Here is a 9,509-nt window from a genome sequence, read left to right as displayed (position 1 = left end):
GTTACATAATCAGAAGGTTAGTGATCAAGTATTTTTGCACAAACAATGTATTTAAATTGGCAGGACAGGTTAAAAAAAGATGGACATTTAAAGAATGAACTGGACTGTTTCGCTATAGGGCTGAAAAGATGTTGATCATCAAACTCAAAAGCTTTATTGTTGATTCTCCCATAAATATCTACTCTTTTTAATTAAATGATATTACATTATATTTATTTCGAACGTGTAAAACAATAATACAAACAAGTATAATAATAATGAAATTAAACAAGAGAAGTATGATACAAACTTAAGCAGTATCAAATTGATAAACCAAAATGATATAAACAAATGACCTACTTACACATCCGAGAAGAGGGCGGAAGAAGTTTACACTTATTTAATCCCACCCCTTCTCCCAAAAACTAAATTATTAACAAAATGTACATCTAAAGGTCTACATACAATATACATTTACAATTATAAATAGATGCTTATCCACACTTACAATGATTCAGAACATCAAAGTCAACTTTAATGTCAATCCATCTCAGTTTGTGTTTACAGACAGAGAGATCCAAATGACGTTTCCAACCATCCCGAATGTCAAATTATACTGTCTACAGATATGTATACAAATATGGTAATCCTATATATACACAATCAACAGACACATATGCACACATTAAGATAAACAAAACCACAACAATCAATATATACACAATAACAGTCACTTCAATAACTTTGGTGCAAGATTGTCCATAAAATGTGCATTTATTGCAGATTGCCCATAGCAGCGTAAACAAAGTGTATTGTGCTGGATTTGAGTGTCCGACTGTGTAGTTATAGTCCAGTGGGGAGAGGGGGGAGAGGGGGAGAGGAGAGGGGAGAGAGTTCAGCCTCCTGACAGCCCGGTGTAAACAACTGTTCTTTAGTCTGGTTGTGCTCGACATGTTGGTGGGGCTTGCAGATAAAACACAACACTTTGCAGGAGCATGAAGTTCAGCAGTGACACGGCGTAGCTTCCTGTTAGCCTGCAGCATTCAGAGACAACAGCCACTGCTGGAGCTGAAGATGATGGAGGATGCTTCCCTGCAGTCAGCGTGTCTCGACATGTTGTCTTCTCTTTGAGTGATGTTAACAACAAACATGTCGTTGACAGAAAAACAATACAAATCAGGAAGCTTTTTGCGGAACAGGAAACTCTTCAACAAATATTGAATAGACAGTTGTATGTGTCAACAAGTTGTGTTTATTGCTACTATCAACATTCATATAATCATAACAGCATTATTGTTCATAATCGAGACATGAGAGTGATACTGTGCATTTGGGATTTTTAAAGCTATTGTAAATAACACTTTATAACAGAACCAGTGTCAAGATCTGTCTGTGTTTTATTTTTGTCCTGTGTAGATCTTTCTTTTTGGTTTCCTGTTTTAGTTTGAAAAGCGTTCACCCCCGTCTCGTCTGTTGCTTCCTGTCTCTGTGTTCTCCTGCCTGATTACCTGATTGTTTTCACCTGGTGCCCCTGTGCTTTCTCCTCCTTCCTCACCTGGGTCTTGTTTGTGTGATTAGTGCTGTGTGCATTTAGGTTCTGCTTTTTCTGTCTGTCTTTGTGAGATCCTTGTTGTTGTGGACTGTGTTCACTGGGGAGAGACTCCTGGGGGGTGTACTACGAAGCAGGATTTTCGCTTAGCCGGCTAACTTCAGGGAAAACTCGGGGTTTCCGGTCCTACGAAGCTGGTTCTCTTTTTAGCAGGCTAGATCTCCATGGTAACTTACAGTATGCTGTGCGGCTAACCTTCCCGGGAGCAGGTTAGGTTGCAGGCTAAGAGCTCAACTCAGTGAAAACACTGCCTGCTGACCAATCAGAGCTCAGTGTGCGAAGTTTAAAGCGATCAAGTCATATTACAGGAGAAAGGAAATACAGAAAAGCTGCCGTTGCAGGAAAGACGGCCGGCAAAAATCATCAACTGTGTGAACGTGAACATTAATAGAATATCACCTCCCATCTTCAGAGAAATCTGACGATTATAACATTAGCGTTAAGAAAGCTTAAATATCTGCAACAACATAAGTAACCGGATCAGAGTAACATTAAGTAGCCTACAGTCCGCGGCATATCACATCATAATGTATCATATATTTCCTTATCTCACAGTGTCAAATACTGTATGCAGAAGTATTATTTTAAGCAACACATTAAGTTGAAGAAACACTCGAGACAAATGTAATTAAAGTCAGATGGTGTCTTAGACGGGGCAGTGATATCATAAACCTGTTAATGTACGCATTCAAACACTTGTTCTGTTACCAGCTGTATTCACCTTGCAGGTGCAGCTATGTGGCTTTTATCCTGGATAAAGTGTTTAAGTCATGGATGTTTAAAGTTTAACTTCTTCATATTTGTCTAATATTATAGTTGACTTTTCATTCAGGAAGTATGACGCTGCGCTGTCAGTACGCTTCTCCATGTTTGTGATTGGTCGAATGCTCCAAATACCACACCTTTCATGTGAACGCGCACCTAACTAGATAGGGCACGGCTGGCTTGAGCGATCCACTTGATAACCAGCGTCGTAGTACCGTTTAGCGAGAGCGCGTATGTTTTGGATTAGGCCAACCGGCTAACTCAAACATATCCAGGTTAGGTTGAACCAGCTTCGTAGTATACCCCCCTGCTCTGTATGTTTACTTGTAGCCTTGAAATAAAGGTATTTTCTGTTAAACCTGCATTTGGGTCCTGCCTGCTTCGCTCAACCCTGACAACTAGTAGCTTTAAGATTACATAAAGATTATAAGAGAAGACGTTCTTTATTGATCCCAAATTGGGAATTGTTTGCGTTGCTGAAGCATAAAAAACTAAACAAAGCACATAAGTAGAAATTAAAGAGTAGAAATAAACAATTCAAGAATTTAAAAATCGAATTAAAACAGCATTACAAAGTAGGAAATATACTGTAGACCTTGAACATTAAACATATTTCTTTAGGGCTTTAGACACAATATAAAACGGGATATTGTTTACGTGTAGGGAATGGAATATGGCATTAAATATGAATGTACAGTGTGTCCAGTTATGAAATTAAACTTTATAACAGAACTAGCGGCTCCACTTCTTGATATGTGAGGCTAATTGTCACTGAGCTGTTTTTGTGAAATGCAATCAGCATTTGTCATGAATATGATCCCTTATGTGGCTTCAGAGTTGTATTAATCATGCTAGCTTCCAAGCCTTGCACATAAATGGTCATATTTGGTTTTACAACAGTTATGCCTCTCCTGCTATGACATGGTAAGGAATAATAAAGCGCCTGTGGTTTCCTTACAAGGCTCTGCAGCTGGAGGGAGGCGTCTATCTGATCCTGACTGATTTGCACACAGGTGAGAGGAGCCCATATAACTGCAGAGGAGAAGCCACATCCAGCAGCAGCAGCAGCAGCAGCAGATCTGTCAGCATCAGGTGAGTTGTGTGTTTTATTTATAACAAAAGTTTGGGAAGGTATAAGGTTAGAAGGGTCAGCTTTCTGTCCCCAGAGTATGGAGAAGTTATCATGCTCCAAATATCTGGAAAAAACTCCCAGAAACCTGCCGGGCCGTTGCGACTCCGACTAGTTTTAAATCCAGGCTGAAGACTTTTCTTTTTGTCGCTGCTTTTAATTGAGCTATTCACATCTTAGACTGCACTGTAACTTTTATTCAAGTATTTAGTCTTTTAATGTTTATTTTATTATCTTGACTGTTTTTAAATGCCATTTATCTTAATGTGTTTCATTGTTGTAACGCACTTTGAATTGCCTTGTGTTGAAAGGTGCTATATAAATACACTTGGCTTGCCTAGAAGAGTCAGGTGAGAGTTCAATAACAGAGCCTAACGAGGGGGAACATGGTGAAAACGTATCTTATTATTTGATCTTGTAGCATTTGGAGCCGGTTTCTAACATTTCCAAATACTCGTGCTTTAGTGTTAGTCTCAGTTAATTAACACACTTTGCATTTGGCATTCAAAGGCTTTTAATTAGCTCCCTGATCTCAGCGGGAGTGAATGATTAACGGCAATCATGGAGACTCATTAAAGCAATGTGACGCCGCGACATTCACAAAAGTGATGTGGCGCTTCTGGCTCTCTTACCGTGGATCGAGAGTGAGATATTCACACACTCTCAGACTTCTATAGAGAAGCGCTGCATTATTAACTAGAGCACGTCTCTGCCCATAATGATAAGAACCGTCAGACATTCAAACGATGAAACCCGACCACAGTTAAGCCTCGGCACTGAGGCATCAGGTCGTTTCTCTGAGGTAATGAGAGCCACCTGTGCATGCTGCCCAGCAGGGGGTCTGTCCTTTGTGTTCATGGAGGGTGGGGGTGACCTGACTCAGTCCCCCCCCCCCCCCCCCCCACGAAGCAGCGTCTCATGTGTCTAATAGACTTAACCTGCATTTGATTTGGCTTACGGCTAAATTTAGGACATCGTCCATAGTTTTCTCTCTTCACTGTTCATTTTACATGTATGTATTCAGTTAATATTCCATCTGTCACATACTTATGTATATATACCTTGCTTTATACTGTATCTCGTTACATTTGTAAATTCAACATGAATATTTTCTACTTTCTTGTTTGTCTTTTTAATTTTTATTGAACAATGCCGTGTCTTTTTATGCTGCTGCAACACAAACATTTCCCAAATTGGGATCTATAAAGTACTTATCTTATAACAACAATGAATACGATACAACAATACTTTATACATAACAATCTGTGTTTTCTATGTGGAACAAATCTGATCAAATCAACAGTGTTTTAAATCAAGTCTTTGAGTTTTTAGAAAAGCGCTATATAAGATTCATTTATTATTATTATTTTAAGTCTGACATTTTGCATGTATCACAGCAGCTACATTTGCAACATCAAGAAAGATAAAGTATATTTCTAAGGATACAAGATAGAGAAATTTATTAACAGACACATTTTTGTATTTATTGTGTTTATTATATAACAAATGTCTTAATGCTCAATGTAAAGCACTTGTTTGTTGAAGTGACATTTTAAAAAAGATTTTAAAAGTTGGACCATATAAGTAAACCAATCAATTTGCTTTCCCGTGTTGCATAATTTAACAGCATATGCTATCTCTATAAGAACAATACATACGATAATACTTTAAGGTCACATCAAGTCTGACATTTTTCTTTCATCACTGTAGCTACATCAAGACATCAAGACAAACAAAGGATACAAGGATAGACATTTAACAGACATTATTTCCCCATTTTGTCTGTTTTTTTTTTATTATAAAAAAATGTGTTAATGCTAAATGTAAAGCACTTTGAATGTGTGTGTGTTAATTGAAGTGAAGTAACATTTTGAAGTTGGACCTAATATCCAATCAATTTGTTTTCCTGCGTTGCATAATTGAACGGCTTAGGTATCCTTTACTGACAGAAGTTAAACGGATGAAGCCAAAAGAAAACCACACTTTTCATTAATGACATTTACCTTCAGGAAAATGTGCATACAGAATATTGTGTGCCAGAAAATTAGGAATCAACTGAACAATCCCAATAATAACAACACCACAAAGTAACGTCGTACAAATCCACAGAAATGCTGAAGTACCATTTTTGTAACTAGTTTGTACACACATAGAATGTTGGTGTTTTATTAGGGGATATATGGGGAGGCTGTGGCTCAGTGGAGTAGTGCGCTGAACTTTGAATCAGGGGATAGCAAGTTCAAACCCAACTGCAGTCAGCATGTCATTGTGTCCCTGAGATACTTCACCCCAAATTGCTCCTGTGGAGATTATCCACACTATTGAGTATCTAAGCCGCTTTGGATAAAACCGTCTAACATGTAACGTAATGTAATTAGCGACTGCCCTGATTTGTCATTGCAGGAATTAACTACAGGACTGAAATATGGCTTCCAATCTGGAATCCTCCATTGAAGGCATCATTAAAGTCTTCTACTCCTATTCTGGAAGAGAAGGTGATAAATACAAGCTGAGCAAATCAGAGCTGAAGAACATGTTGGAGGGGGAATTTGGTGACTCCATGAAGGTGAGACTCTGAGGTCAACTCACTATAATTAGAATACAATTTGATAACACTTAAAGGTCCCCTATTATACTGTTTTTCATCAATATATCACACAATGGTGCTCTAGGGGGAGATTCAGGTGATAAGGTGTGTGTGTGGGGGGGGGGGGGGTTACCTTGGTTGCTGATTGGCTAATGGTTACACAAGCCAACAAATCGTTATGACATCATAAAGTGGCCAAAATCTGATCAGCTTCAGGTTTTTATAGAAATGGATCAGAACAAAAAGAGAATCTTTTTTCCTGAAACTTTCAGAGTCTCTTTCCACAGAGGGGACACATGTTGATGTAGAAGAGACATGAAGAAGAGCGGACACATGTTGATGTAGAAGAGACATGAAGAAGAGGGGACACATGTTGATGTAGAAGAGACATGGAGAAGAGGGGACACATGTTGATGTAGAAGAGACATGGAGAAGAGGGGACACATGTTGATGTAGAAGAGACATGAAGAAGAGGGGACACATGTTGATGTAGAAGAGACATGAAGAAGAGGGGACACATGTTGATGAAGAAGAGGGGACACATGTTGATGTAGAAGAGACATGGAGAAGAGGGGACACATGTTGATGGAGAAGAGGGGACACATGTTGATGTAGAAGAGACATGGAGAAGAGGGGACACATGTTGATGAAGAAGAGACATGGAGAAGAGGGGACACATGTTGATGGAGAAGAGGGGAAACATGTTGATGTAGAAGAGACATGGAGAAGAGGGGACACATGTTGATGAAGAAGAGACATGGAGAAGAGGGGACACATGTTGATGTAGAAGAGACATGGAGAAGAGGGGACACATGTTGATGTAGAAGAGACATGGAGAAGAGGGGACACATGTTGATGTAGAAGAGACATGGAGAAGAGGGGACACATGTTGATGTTGAAGAGACATGAAGAAGAGGATTTTGCATAATAGGTGACCTTTAATATAATACAATTGTCAAACCTTTATTGTGCTGTATTGTTGTTCATATTCAATATCACACATGAACAACATACATTCTACATACCAAAAAGTCCAGGGGCAGACATGCAAAGCAACATGACATTACAGGAAGTAAATAAAAGAAAAGAAAGAAGGAACAATACATTTTGATACTTCAGATTCAATATTTTTTAAATACCATAATAGTTTGAATTGCTTTCTTATTCCTCGTGTTTTTAATAGTGCTAATACATTGTTTGAGCTCTTGATAGTAATGTTGGTTTGCAGTCACCCAATTTATTTTTATGGATATGAAATTTCCCTACAAATTAAATGAACTGCGTACTGTGCTGTAATATCTAAACATATTGATTTAGTGTTTACTTCCTGCCTGTCTTCTATTGATTTGACTGACGTCCAGCACTCTGTCTTTGAACCTGTTTTCCTTTTCTTTATGGGGACGGTTTAGTCATCATGAATCCAAAGTTTTGCGCTCTCCACAAATACAAAATGAATATTTCCGAAGAGTAACAATTGTTTAACCCTTGGTTTGTCTTCCTATTGACTTTTCTCCTCCCAGTTTGACTATTTATAAAGTATCACCCAAATCTGTGTCACACCAATTAAGGCAACTTTAGTCCTACTTATTACCACGAGTGCTAATGTTCTTTTTGAAATGTATGGTCAATAAACCGAATTTACACAAAATAAAACCTAATTTCTGAGTAAAAGAAATTGACCAGAACATTTGAATAAAATCCAAAATGTAATGAAAGAGATCATGATTCTTTTCTCGTGGAAAAACCTAGTATACAATCAAACATTTTATTTTTCTGGCACTAACATAAAAACATTTTGGAGCGGGTCAAATATTACCGGAGGACAACAGGAAGGTTGAATTGACCAGACTTCTTTCTGCAGATTGATATGACGGCACATAGAGCAGGGGTGTCAAACTCAAATACACAGTGGGCCAAAATAAAAAATGGGTACTAGTCGAGGGCCGGACTGGTTCAATGTTTATTGCAAAACGTATTGAAATGAACTTATTGCACATATTAAACCTGGAACTAACAAAGCTTAAATGATTGCCTATAAAAACAAGATTAAATAATCAGCTGCATTCATTTCTTATGGCTCTATCCACAGCTTTTCCGGAGTCATTTCTTATGATTACATTTTCCCACAGGCCAACAACAGCTTCAACAAAACTATTTCCCTCAAAGAAAAAAAAAAACATGTCCTGTTGTCATGAGAGAGAAAGTGCAGAAGGAAACATCCATTAAACTCAGTGAGCTGCTCTGTGATGCTAGCTCAGATACTTGGCATCTCATCTTGGGTGCAAGGTCATCAATGTTTGGGGTCAGGCTCTGAGCGGAGGAGACCCTCAGTATGGAGTGAAGGTGTGCGTGCAATATACCAGAGTGCCAGATCTAATAGTTATTAGAAATTATCCTGCGGGCAGACATTAAAGCCACCACGGGCCTGATTTTGCCCCCGGGCCTTGAGTTTGACACATGTGGTATAGACCCTAAGCAACGGTCTGTTAGCGAACAATAGCAGATCTGGGCAGTGCTATAGTGTCTGGTTATCTTAACACCCCATGGTTTCTAAGGCTTTAAAGTACATTTGCCATCAACAATTGATTTTGAGTGGAAAAAATAGATTCTTCCCGGTTTTATTTTCTTTATTCTGTTTCTGTTTCAGAGCTGCAAGGACCCCCAGGTGCTGGAGCACATTATGAGCGGGCTGGATGAAGACAAGGACGGGGAAATCAGCTTCCAGGAGTTTGTCGTTCTGGTTTTTGAGCTGACTGTGACCTGCAATGAATTCTTCCAAGACATGAAGAACCAGGGTTCTAAGAAAGTCTGAGCATTCAGAATAAATCCCCAATCCCTCCTTTACATCATTAAGATCCAAACAAAGTTATGGTTTGTAGAACTTTCAATCACTGCAAACTAAATGTCATGATTCTGATCTTTTCTTTTTGTCCTTGAAAAGTCTTCAACCTCAATAAAGATGTCATCCTTTACACGTGTGTCCTTTTTTAAAGAAGCAAGCTGGACTGCTTAATAATGTATTTCAAACACTATGGCAGAAATTAAATTGACATATAGATTACATTTGTATTTACATGGCAAGATAACCATGTGTTTCACAGCTTTAAAGATGGCATCATCTGTTAGACCCTTACAGTACAACACACAAATAAATAATCCCCATAATCAATCAAATGAAAGAAACTTGAGGAAGAACATCAGAGGAAGGACCGACAGACGTGCAAAAGAGGTCAAGTTAAAGAATAAAACAACGTTAGGCCCGAGAGCCCCCGGTAGAGGGGGCTGCGAGGTTTTTTTCACGAAACTGTGTCTCAGGGCTTCTCAATATTTAAAAACCTATTAATGTGTCATACCAGGTTAACGGGATGAAACTCAGCTAACTGACAATATGAACCATTTTTACCAAAACACAAGTCATAACAAGTGTCTAAATGAGCCCT

At 38.6% G+C, this 9,509-nt stretch overlaps 1 protein-coding gene across 1 annotated transcript; it reads left to right on the top strand.

Moving 5' to 3' along the window:
- The first annotated feature begins 3,314 nt into the window (after positions 1-3,314).
- Positions 3,315-9,041, top strand: s100a1 (S100 calcium binding protein A1). The gene is made up of 3 exons (XM_079640070.1): positions 3,315-3,445; positions 5,886-6,048; positions 8,717-9,041. Exons 2-3 carry the CDS (start codon positions 5,908-5,910, stop codon positions 8,879-8,881), a joined length of 306 nt encoding a protein of 101 aa, XP_079496196.1. The 5' UTR covers positions 3,315-3,445; positions 5,886-5,907; the 3' UTR covers positions 8,882-9,041.
- Positions 9,042-9,509: the final 468 nt, after the last annotated feature.

The sequence above is a fragment of the Notothenia rossii genome (genome assembly GCF_949606895.1).
Source record: "Notothenia rossii genome assembly, chromosome: 7".
NCBI classification, from domain to species: Eukaryota; Metazoa; Chordata; class Actinopteri; order Perciformes; family Nototheniidae; genus Notothenia; species Notothenia rossii.
Note: the sequence above shows the minus strand (reverse complement) of the source record. Positions and strands in the feature narration are given on the sequence as shown.